Source organism: Puma concolor, chromosome B1, assembly GCF_028749965.1.
Source record: "Puma concolor isolate L17-30 chromosome B1, mPumCon1.1.hap2, whole genome shotgun sequence".
Classification (NCBI taxonomy): domain Eukaryota; kingdom Metazoa; phylum Chordata; class Mammalia; order Carnivora; family Felidae; genus Puma; species Puma concolor.
In genome coordinates, this window is record NC_141670.1 from 204,098,352 (window position 1) to 204,110,651 (window position 12,300).

Genomic DNA, 12,300 nt, shown 5'->3' on the forward strand with positions numbered 1-12,300 from the left:
TGGCGGGGACGTCCCGTGAGCCCAGGCCCGGGCTGCCCTTCACCTCCTGCGCTCAGCTCCCGACGATGCCCTCCCCGCTGGTACGGGAGCAGAATAGCCCCTGGGACCCGTGTGGAAGATGCATTCCCTGCCGCTTGTGCAAACTCTTCTGAGACAGGATTGCCGTGAAGGGCTCATTTCTGTATGTCATCATCAGCACAGTTAAGCCATATTAATCCGTCAAAGCAAGTTTTTGCCAAGAATAGAGTCTCGTCTGCGGCTGCGCAGCGTGGCCAGGAGATCACCTTCGTGAGATGTGTGAACAGAGGGACGAGGAACAGCCGTAACCGTAACACCCAGAAATAGCAGTAACCGGGCATTTTCCCTGACAATCTTAGCGTAGATGCCGTGAAAGAGTCATCATATGGACCCTGACACGTGTCTGATTTGTCCTAACTCTGGGTCACTAGCCCTCCCCCCCCCCCCGGGGCCATCCCAGGGCTCCGCGGGGAAGGTTTCCCTGCTGGGACGGGGACGCCTTACGCAGAGGGATGGCACGATCAGATGTGTTTCCAGAGAACGCCTATTTGGAGGAGTTTTGAATCTGCTCACACCTTAATTCAGAATGAAAGCCCAGTAGGTTTGCAGCCCTTCTCAGACCTGGGGCTGAGTCACGAAAGGGGCCGAGTCACGAAAGGCGCTGAGAATGGGGAGCCGGGGGTCCCCATGGGCCTCCCTGCGTGGCCTGCCTCACACCCACCCAAGCCCCCGCGGGCACCCGGGCCCACCTCCCCCAGGACGGGACATTCAGCAGAACGGGACTCCTGTGACACCAGCCTCCCCTCAGAGTCTCCCGCCCCGGCCCCTCTCTGACCTCAGGGTGTCTGAGCGCCCCGGGGTCGGCCCCCCACGGTTCTGCCTCGCCCCGCCCACCCAGCCCTCCATCAGCTCAGTCCAGACGCGGCTGGAGGGCTGTTGTAAGGCCTTGTCTCAAGCTGTCGGACACGAGCAGAGCCACCCCCCCACACACACACACAGCAGCTCCAGGACCGGCTGAAAGACATTCGTCGGCAGGCCCTCCGGGGCTCCGACGGGGACCCCAGCTCTGCCTGCACCTGCCAGCATCCTGTGGGCCACAGCTGACCGCACGGAACCCCGAGGAGTGTCCCCCTTTAGGCCCAGACAAGTACCCAGCCTCCAGGGTAGTCCGCTGGCGGGCGGGCGGGAGAGGCAGCCGGCTTCTCCGAGACGGTGCCTCTGCCGCGCTCTGCTCCCTGCGCGCGGTGATACTGTGTGCACAGTGCCTCGGGGGACGTGGGCAGGCCTGGTGGCAGCCCGGGGAGGCCCTCCTGGCCCACCGGGGAACCTCGGGCTCCTTCACCTCGTCCCTGCCGAGGCTGCTTTTTCTTCTTCTTGTTTTTTAATTTAATTTTGTCAGTAGTAGTGCTTCTTTTTACGTTACATCCCGGTTAGCAATAACGATTCCAGGAGCAGAACCCAACGACGCATCCCCCACGTACATCACCCGGTGCCCATCCCCACAAGTGCCCTCTTCGGTGCCCCTCGCACATTTAGCCCCTCCCCCTCCCCCAACCCCTCCCGCAACCCTCAGTTTGTTCTCCGTGTTTATGAGTCTCTGCTGTTGTGTCCCCCTCCCTGTTTTTAGATTATTTTTGCTTCCCTTCCCTTATGTTCATCTGTTCTGTCTCTTAAAGTCTTCACATGAGTGAGGCCATATGACATTTGTCTTTCTCTGACTAATTTCACTGAGCAGAATACCCTCCGGTTCCATGCACGTAGTTGCAAATGGCAAGATTTCATCCTTTTTCGTTGCCAAGTAATACTCTGTTGTATATATATATATATACCACATCTTCCTTATCCATTTATCCACCGATGGACATTTGGGCCCTTTCCATACTTTGGCTATTGTCGATGGTGCTGCTATCAACATGCGGGTGCACGTGTCCCTTCGAAACGGCACACCTGTATCCCGTGGATAAATGCCTAGTAGTGCAATTGCTGGGTCGTAGGGTAGTTCTGTTTTTAGTTTTTTGAGGACCCTCCGTACTGTTTTCCAGAGCGGCTGCACCAGCTTGCATTCCCACCAGCAGTGCAAGAGAGATCCTCTCTCTCCGCATCCTCGCCAACATCTGTTGTTGCCTGAGTTGTTCATGTTAGCCGTTCTGACAGGTGCGAGGTGGCATCTCAGTGTGGCTTTGATTTGTCCTTCCCTGATGATGAGCGACGTTGGAAACACCTTTTTCTTCTGACTTAGAACTGTCTTCTCCCCCTGGGAGCCGCCCTGCCTGCAGACGTCGCAGGAATGTCCCTGCCCCGTGTGTCTGGTCACCAGATGGGGAGGGGGAGAGAACTGAGCGGTCTCACCATACCCCCTCACCAGTCTGCTCTTCGGGCACAAGGAGTCAGGGGGAAACCCGAACTGGGAAAGTCTTAGCACACTGGTGTGAGGGGGGGCGGGTTCGTCCGTTCGACCCATCCCCCGCGCTCCTGGACGGCACCGGGCTCTCCTCCACTGACTCTGACTCGCGCTCACCTTCAGCGCGGGCCCCCGGGTCTCCGTCGGGAGGGACGCCAGCACCAGATCCGCTACCGAAGTGGACTTCTGCAGAGGGGAGGGGCCTGCGCTCAACTCATCACCTTTCTCTTTTTTCTTTTTTACAGCTTTGGGGACAAATGACTCACACACCATACGGTTCACCCACTTAAAGTACACGGGTCAGGGGTTTTCTGTCTACTCACAGAGACGCGCGGCCGTCACCACAGCCCATTCTAGAGCAATGTCGCCCCAGAGAGGACCCGGTCCCCACCCCTCGCCCCCCCCGCCCAAGCCCAGCCCCTGGCCGCCGCTGGTCTGCTTCCTGTCTCCATAGACCCCTGGCCTGGGCATCTCACACGAATGATCACACTGCCTGTGGCACAGCTCACACATCTTTAAGGGCCCAGCAAAGACAAGGGAGCCTGGTCCCAACTGGACCGGGCCCTGGGGCTGCCACCTGGTGCCGCCTGACCCGGGTCGGCGTTTCACTTTTAACTTAGGATAATCTAAAACGTGCTCAGTCCGTGGCCAGAAGAAAGTGCCCCCAAACATACAAGGATGAGACGAAGCATCTCAGACAGAGGTCAGCAGGTGGGGTGATGTAGTCCCAGTTTGCGGTGTCTAAATTAGAATTTGGATCCCTGAGTGCTCAGTTCCGCGGTATTTCTAAACTGGAGATTTTTCTAGGAAGTAAAGAAGGCCAAAGAAACGATTACTTTTCTTATAAGTAAGCAATTAAGCGAAACCTTGTCCAGGGGGAGAGCTGGACCCCGACGTTCTCTCCAAAAGCTGTGCTGTGTTAATCCAGTAATCCTGTGAAGTAGAGAAACGGAGACTCAGAGACACTGAGCACTTTTTCCAGAGTCACACAGCTTTCGGGGGGGTACGAGGACTCAAAACCCAGCCCCTCCTGTGGTCCCACATATTCCAGGCCTGTGGAATGCCCAAACTGGGGACTCCAGGAAGGTTGCCGCCCAAGTCTTTAACCCAAGAACCCATTTGAGGTCTGATGTGTGACGGGAGCTCTGGTGGCCCTCCTCCTCCGTCTCCTGTGTGTCAAGGTCGGCTCAGCCGGCTAGACCCCAGACCCTGTCACCTCTCAGCCTTTGAGAGGGATGAGAGAGGAAACTGATGTCGGAGGCCTCTGTGCAGGCAACCCCTGGTGCGTGGCTAAGTCACTGTCTGTTGCAGCCTCTGGAGCCCTGGAGGGTGCTATGCAGAGACCTGGGACCTTGTCCTGTGGCTCTATATTCTGTCATGGGGCTGCCAGAGGGCTGTGGGCAAGAGTGCGGCCTTGAGCCTCTGTGGCCTGGGGAGACTCAGGGAGGCCACAGTCCACGGAGCACATCCTTCTCGGCTTGTCTGTTCTCCCCAGACCCCCAGTCCCGCCCAGGGGTGAGCTGGGGTGCAGGCGGCCAGGAGACAGGAGAGGGTAAGGGGTCTGTTCCTGCTCCTACTTCTGGGAGGCTCCTGGCTCAGTGACCCTGGGGAGACAATGCAGGCTCAGAGTGTGGACACTGGATCCAAGCAGCCTGGGTCGTCGCCCCAGCTCCACCACTGCCCTTGGGTGTGTTGCTTCAATGCTCTCTGCCTCAGTTTCCCCACTGGTGAAATGGGGATGGGAGTGGGGGATGTGGAGAGTGTCAGTGACCCACATCTCATGTGGTGCTAAGCTCAGTGCTGGCAACAGAGGCAGCTGTCAGCCGATGGGAGTTGCCACTGAAATTATTGTTACAACGGGTTTTCCTGCCCCTCCAGCCAGGGCACCCCCCAGGGCCGCCCTCAGGGTGCCCACTGATGCTTGCCAGTGGGCTCTTCACAGAAGGCACAGGGCTGAGGTTGTGTTACAGCCATTATCTGGTGCCTGGGCTACTGTGGCTCTGGATGGATGGATGGATGGATGGATGGATGGATGGATGTGGGTGGGGATGGATGGATGGATGGATGGATGGTGGATGATGGACAGATGGACAGATGATGGATGGATGGTGGATGGGTGGATGGATGGATGGATGAGGGGATGGATGGACGGAGGATGGATAGATAGATGGTGGATGGACAGATGAATGAATGGATGGGTGGATGGATGGATGTGGGTGGGGATGGATGGATGGTGGGTGATGGACAGATGGACAGATGATGGATGGATGGATGAATGGATGGATGGTGGATGGGTGTTTGGATAGATGGATGGATGGATGTGGGTGGGGATGGATGGATGGATGGATGGATGGATGGGTAGATGGATGGATGTGGGTGGGGATGGATGGATGGTGGGTGATGGACAGATGGACAGATGATGGATGGATGGATGGATGGTGGATGGGTGGATGGGTGGATGGATGAATGGATGGATGGGTGGGTGGATGGATGGATGGATGGATGGATGAATGTGGGTGGATCGATGGATGGATAGATGGTGGATGGACAGATGGATGGATGGATGGATGGGTGGATGGATGGATGGACAGATGGATAGATGGATGGAGGATGGATGGATGGATGGATGGATAGATACATGCTGGATGGACAGATGAATGAATGGATGGGTGGATGGATGGATGTGGGTGGGGATGGATGGATGGTGGGTGATGGACAGATGGACAGATGATGGATGGATGGATGAATGGATGGATGATGGATGGGTGTATGGATAGATGGATGGATGGATGTGGGTGGGGATGGATGGATGGTGGGTGATGGACAGATGGACAGGTGACGGATGGATGGATGAATGGATGGATGGTGGATGGGTGTTTGGATAGATGGATGGATGGATGTGGGTGGGGATGGATGGATGGGTGGATGGATAGATGAATGGATGGATGGATGGGTAGATGGATGGGTGGACAGATGGATAGATGGATGGAGGATGGATGGATGGATGGATGGACGGATGGGTAGATGGTGGATGGACAGATGGATGGATGGATGGATGGATAGATGGATGGAGGATGGATGGATGGATGGGTGGATGGATGGATGGATGGATGTGGCCATGGGCTGAGCAGGCTCCAGGAGTCACATTCCATGACCCGGCACCACACGTGGGAATTCCCACTGCGTGTTGGGAGTGCTCTCGTGCTGGGAGAACCCTCCCCTGGAGAAGCCTGACTGGCTTCATCCACAAGCCGGGCCAACCCGGACCTGCTGGTCTCCACCCACTGATCAGCCTCAGAGCCTCCTTCCTGCCCTCCATCCCCTCCTCTGAAATGCTCCTGGCCCTGCCTTCCCACCTGATAAGCCTCAACCCTACCTTTCCTCGGAACACTTCTCCCACCCAAGTGCTGACTTTGGCCCCCTTCCCTCCCTTGCAGCCGGACTGCCACCTCCACCTGCACCTGCGATGGGCAGACAACCCCTACGTGTCGGGCACCGTGCACACCAAAGACACTGCCCCCGGCCTCATCATGGGCGCAGGTAGGAGGAGCCATCACTGCCTGAGGGACACTCTCACGGGTAGACCTGGATGGCCATGGGCCTGGGTCCTTGGTGTGACTGTTGGGGGCAGGGGGCAGGGTCTCCAGGAAGCTCAGCAATCGTGGCACAGCCCAGGGGGTGAACGCGTGGCCCACAGTGGGCACGAGATATGTGCTGCTGTGTGGGAAAATGGATGGATGGATGGCCAACTGAAGGATGGGACGGGTGAGCCATGGAGGATGGGTGAATGAATAGGTGGATGGAGGAAAGAGTGGACAGTTAGATGGCCAGATAGGACTGATCACAGAATGGTGAGTGGATCAACAGAAGGATGGATGGATGCATGCGTGGATGGAAGGATGGATGGATGGATGGATGGATGGATGGATAGATGGATAAATGGATGGAAGGATAAATGGATGGATGGATAAATGGATGGATGGATGGATGGATGGATGGATAGATGGATAAATGGATGGATGGATAAATGGATGGATGGATGGTTGGATGGATGGATGGATGGATGGGAGAATGATTTGTGTCATGGCTGACATGTATTGATCCCTGAAGAAGGTTCTAGTTTAGTCGGGGAGAGAGGCCCATGCAACTAACATGAGGAAAAAAATCAAAGCATAGACTGGGCACGTGCCTGTCTACACCCGTAAACCAGAGCCTCCTTCGGGGATGTGTACAAGTGCACTGATAGAACAAGGCCTAAAATAAGGATTATTTGAGTTCTTTCAAAATGGAAAGCATGTGTTTTGAACGTGTATTGCCAGGTAATGGCTGGCATCATATTTTCCTTGTAATGTGCAGGGTTATTTGCCCTCCGGCACCCAGTGCTGGGACAGCCCTGCCTGCTCCCGCCGGCTCCCATGGGGGTGGGAGCCCTGGGTACCACTGATAGGAAGGAAGGGAAAACGAGGGAATGTTCTTCATGCCGGCAGCTGTCCTGGACAGGCCTTTCCTCCACCCAGGCACTGAGCTCTTAACCGCTGCACCAGCCCTGAGAGGTCACTCCCCACCCCCTCCTCCCAGGAAGCTCCAGGTTGCTGGGTGTCACTCAGGAAGCCAACCCAGGCTCCTTACGGGAGGGGAAGCCCCCAGGGCACTCCTGCCTCCCAGCCCCTCAAAAGCACTGTCCTGATTGGCTGAATCCCCAAATTCTTGACCAAAATATAAAAGGCACAATTCTAAATGTATCTGTGGCTCAAAGGCCTCAAAAACCCGGAATGAGCTTCCTGGCTGCCCAAGAAAGCAGTGAGGATCTGGAGGTGTGTCACCGGGAACCAGCCGGCCACGCCCGAGGAGGGTGGCCCAAGGCAGCCTCCCTCCCTCCCAACCTCCCTTCCTCTCTCTTAGTCACATCCCTGGACCTCAGTTTCCCCACCTGTAAAATGAGGGCACCGCCTCCGGGATTCTGCAGGCCCTTCTGCGCTGACAGCCTGGGGACACATTCCGTGAATGTCCCTTTATTTGTCCCCGGTGTCTGTTAGGTGACTGGCAGCCTGAAAGCTCTGGTAGACGGAGCATGGAAAGCAGACAGCGTCCCTTGAAAGACAGACACGTGCACAGCCGAAATTACAGACCGGGGTTCGCCTGCTGAGTAGTGCTGACACGGCCACATTCACCGCGGCTCCGTGTGCGATGCGTGCGTCCCAGCGCGCCTGTTGGCATCCGGAATGCAGCAGAGATAATACCCCCGTCATCCCGCTCATCTGTCTAGCTGGCTCGTTTCACTCATCCCGTGGCCATTTCTCAGCACCGTTCGTTTGCCAGACGGGGGAGGACACGGGGTTCGGCACCTGCCCCTCTGCCCCTCCCTCGTCGTGCCCCTTCCCGCCTCCACGCTGCCGACCGGGCATCCCCAACACCTGGCACGGCCTTTCCTCCTCCCTTGGGCAGAGCACATTTGTCTCTCCGGGCACAGCTCGGAGGTCACTGCCTTCAGGAGTCTCCTTCCTTCCCGGGTCCATCAGCCGTCCCCTGTCTGCTCTTACAATCCCTCGGGCTTCTAGATATCCTGGCTCAGCCTACGGTTGCAGGGCATGCTTCTTCCCCTGCTGGATTGAGAGCTCTCTGGGAGCAGGGGCCATGGTTCATTCATCTCGGACCTCCCTCAGCTCTGCACAAGGCTCGACAGACAGCAGGTGGCCAGAAATGCTGTCGGATAAGTGCAGGGATGGAAGAGTGAGTGGAATTGGTGAAGAAGAGAAATGTGAGGATGGAGGGATGATGGATGGGTGAATGGACAGGTGGATGATGGACAGATGGGTGGATGGATGATGGATGGACGGATGGACAGACAGGATGATGGATGGATGGGTGGAGGGATAGATGGATGGTGGACAGATGATGGATGGATGGATGGATGGATGATGGACGGATGGACAGGTGATGGATGGATGGATGGATCAATCAGTTGGTTGATCAATGATGGATAGATGGACAGATGGATGGATGACGGACAGATGGATGGATGATGGATGGACGGATGGTTGGACGGATGCATTGGTGCTTGGTTGGACCTCAGGAAAGATAGCAAGCAAACAACCCCTCACCACTCTGGTTGGGACTCACTTTCACTCATCCGAAGACAACCCATTCCCTTTGGAATTTTCCACTGACATCTGTACTTGACTCTGGAAGAGATAGTCCCGAGAGTGCCCCGTAAATAATGCTGCAAATTGAGAGTGACGTGTGAGTCACCCAGGGCAAGGGCCTCTGGGGCTCCAGGCAGGAGTCCAAAAGGGCTTCAGCATCACCTCAGGTCCCCATCATCTTGGGGGCTGTCACCCCTGGTCCCTGCCAAGACCACAGGGGCAGAGCGGAGGCCTGCCAGCTCCAGCTCATTGGAAAATCTGTTCATTCCAGCCCTTCCCAAGGGACTGTCTGGGGCAGACTGGGCTCAGCCCAGAGGCCACCACGACCTTCCTGGCACCTGTGCTTTGAGAGGTGGATACTGTTCCCTCCGTGGGAGCCCATTTGGACCGTTTCCTCATCTGTAAGCTGGGGTTGGCGTGGACACTGAGTGGGGCGTCTTCCCACTGTGGCACCACCCCAGGATTCAGTCTGAGCCTGTAGAGGGCCTTGAGGGTGGTGACCCATCAGCCAGCCTGGTACTGGGCTCACGTGAACCACGGCCAAGGGGGACCTCCCGGCGGCCCAGTTGGTTTGGTGGCCCCTTCACATCACCCTCCAAACGTCCACTCAACAGATATTTAATGAGCACCTCCTCTGCGCCTACCGTGCCTCTCACCTGTACTGCCCCACGCTGCCGGACTTCTGGTCACCCCTGCAGCCAGACCCCCACGGGGCTGTCTCCAGATGCAAACCCAGCTGTGCCCTGCCCCAACTTAAAGCCGGTCAGGGGCCACCCCGACCCCATGCCGGCCCACCTGGAGCACGTGCTTTTTGCCGGTCCCTGATCAGCAGCCCACACGTATTCTTGTACACTCAATCCCTTGGACGCCTCGAGCGCCTGGGTCCCGCCTGCACCCGGGCCCTGCCGGAGCTCTGAGGCTGGCTGGCTTTGGGCAAAGCGAATCCTTCACTGCACAGACTGGGACCCAGGGCCCAAGCATAGAGGTTCCACAGGCAAGTCAGTGTAGGGAGAGTGCAGAGAGGGGCACACCCTCTCTTTGGGTGGCTTTGGGTGTGAGAGAGGTAGACCCGGGGCACACGTAACTCTCGCAGGGGGATTTGTCTGGGCACAGACCTTGATAAGGCTGGCTGACCCCAAGGGCGACCTTGCCCCTGTTCCGGACCAGGTAACCTGGGCTCACAGCTGGTGGAATATAAGGAGGAGATGTACATCACGTCTGACTGTGGGCACACCTGGCGGCAGGTAAGGATGTGGAGGCCTGGCACATTCCACCCCCGTTCCACGGAGACGCCCCCCCCCCCGATGTGCCGGATCTCTGCCCCCCACCCCAGAGGAGTTCTGAGACACACAGAGGAGTGGCCTTCCAGCCAGCCTGACCGGCTGGACACAGAGCTCCATTTAGCAAGTGCTGTACCTGCTGCACAGACCATTGCTGGGAAGTCACAGACCTGACACGCCCCTTCACGCGGGCAGACCGTCGCCGTGGGGGTCTGAGCAGTGGAATAAAGGCTGGGGACAGGGCTGGAGGTGCTGTCCAGGCAGGAAGCCACGTGGGGTCTCGGGGGCTGGGGCTGAGCTCTTCTGGGAGCCCAGGGGCCAAGAATGGGGGGTGATCTCCAGGTTCCTGGCAGGGGCGGCTGTTGGGCGGACGGCAGAGACGTAGAAGAGAAGGAGAATATGGGGGAGGGGCAGGTTTGGGGGAGCCTGGCTGAGTCTGGGCTGGGGGGGGGGGCCTGGGAGGCATCCAGGGTGATGGTTCGAGGCAGCAGTAATGCAGGAAATGGTGGAACCTGCCAGGGCTCCCCTGTGCCCTTGTGCAGGGCCTACCTGGAGCTGACATTCCCAGCCTGGAGAGCTGAGACGGCGAGGGCGGGCGGGCTGCTGGTCCCAGGGGCTCCGGGCAGGGGCAGTGCAGCCACGAGGCTCAGTGCAGGGCCGAGGCTCCGGCCCGGGAGAGGCCTATGTGCCTCTACACCAGGTGTTTGCTTCCCGCACAAAAGGCGTCACCGGGTCCACCCGACTCCACGGAGTGACGGTCCCTGCATTAAACACGTAAGAAAATGCACCGAACTTCTGTGTGCATCTACCCTCCCAGACCGTGTCCGAAGCTCTGTTTCAGGGCAGGGTTTGCGTGCCTGAGGCCCCTCTTGCGGCCCCTCCCCCAGGTAACACTCGGGACAAATGCTTTACTCCCCAAGGTACCCAGTTTACCTACAGCCTTAGTGCAAGGCCCTGACATTTTTCAGAATATGCAAGAAACAAGGAATTTTGAAAAGGGCAAAAGAGACTTAGTTATAATATTTCTATTTCACCAAAACTAGTGAAAGACGCCTAAACTTTCTTAAAGGTCACCTTCCGTCCATTTATTACAGAAACATGCACCCCATTAGGGTGAAACAGACAAGGTGCTCAAATTTCATAGAAACTGACTGCAAGATATTCATGGTGGCCACTGTCATTCATTCAGCAATGTGCTGAGACTCCACACTTGGGAATGCGGGAATCGGACGGGAGAATGTTGATTCTGGTGCAGCGGGGGGGAGGGGGGGGGGCGCCCACGTGTGCGGAGGAGGAGAGACCCTCTGGGCTTGGGGTTCACGGTGGGGGTGGGAAGTGGCGGGGGACGGGCTGTGACAGTCACAGAGGGCACTGCTCAGCGCAGGCACGTGGTCAAGGATGTAATAAGATGCGTCTGGGAAGAGAACTCTCGGAATATGAATTACAAATGACGGCATATATAGCTGCTTAATGGACATAACCTTTTCAAAACACAAGTTCCCGAGGATGTAGAAAAGCGAAACAACAACCAGAAGACGTCCAAAGAGGGCCCTCTGAGTCTGGGGTGTGGGGAGGCAGGGAAGATGGGGACCAGAGACCGCCTGCACCCCCCCCCCTGCCCCCAGCCCTGCTGCCTGGGGGCTGATCAAGGCACAGAGAACCATAGCACCGGGAGCTCCAAAACCCTGCGACCCCACTGGGGAGGGTTGGACCCTGGAGCCCCCTCTTGCAGAGTCCCAAGCTGATGGGAATGGAGACGCTCTGGGGGTCCCCTGTGATAGCTGGGAGGCGCCCCATCTTGGGGGTGGGGGGGCGTGGGGAATGTCGTCCAGGGAGGAGCCACTGGCTGGGTGTGCACATGCATCAGCGGGTGGGCCCGCGAGTGCCTCCTGCTCTGGGACAGTCAGGCTCTGAGGACCCACCCGTGATGGTTTCATTGCACCACATGCCCCCGCTCCACAGCCTTATCACCCCGGAGAAAAGTGAATTTAGCCCCCAGTAGAGTAGGAACGAGGGTTCCCGCCGCACGGGCAGAGGCCTCTGCAAGTTCAAAGCATCAGGAGCAGCGCCTTGGGGGAGACAGATGCGTTAGGTGTGGGACTGGCAGCTCAGGGGTCCCCACGCGGCGAGGAGGCTGGCTTCTCCTCGCATATTCCCCGGGACGGGGAGCTCACTCTCTCCCGGAGGAGGAGCCCGGCTGCTTGGGAATTCATTTTCCTGGGCTGGGCCTCTGCCCCTCTGGTCCGTCGCCCCCCAGCACCCCCGGGAAGCTGCGAAAGGGAAACGTGTTGCCATCGCCCTGCTCGTAAGCCTCACCCACTAAGCCTCCGGTGCCTCGCCGCCGTCTGCAGGAGGAAGTCCCGCCCGCTGCTGACACGTGTGCCCTCACTGCCCAGCCCGGCTCAGGGGCCTCTGCCCCCCGGACGCGCGGCTCTCTCGAACCTCCTGCACACCCCCC

The 12,300-nt window shown here is 57.8% G+C and overlaps 1 protein-coding gene across 4 annotated transcripts in view; it reads left to right on the forward strand.

Moving 5' to 3' along the window:
• SORCS2 (sortilin related VPS10 domain containing receptor 2) overlaps positions 1-12,300 on the forward strand; it is a 456,995-nt gene that overhangs the window by 410,232 nt on the left and 34,463 nt on the right. For all 4 annotated transcript variants that reach the window (XM_086705524.1, XM_086705526.1, XM_086705523.1 and 1 more), the window contains 2 exons: positions 5,857-5,959; positions 9,730-9,806. In XM_086705524.1, the coding sequence (XP_086561650.1) occupies positions 5,857-5,959; positions 9,730-9,806 (180 nt within the window). The remainder of the gene's footprint in view (positions 1-5,856; positions 5,960-9,729; positions 9,807-12,300) is intronic.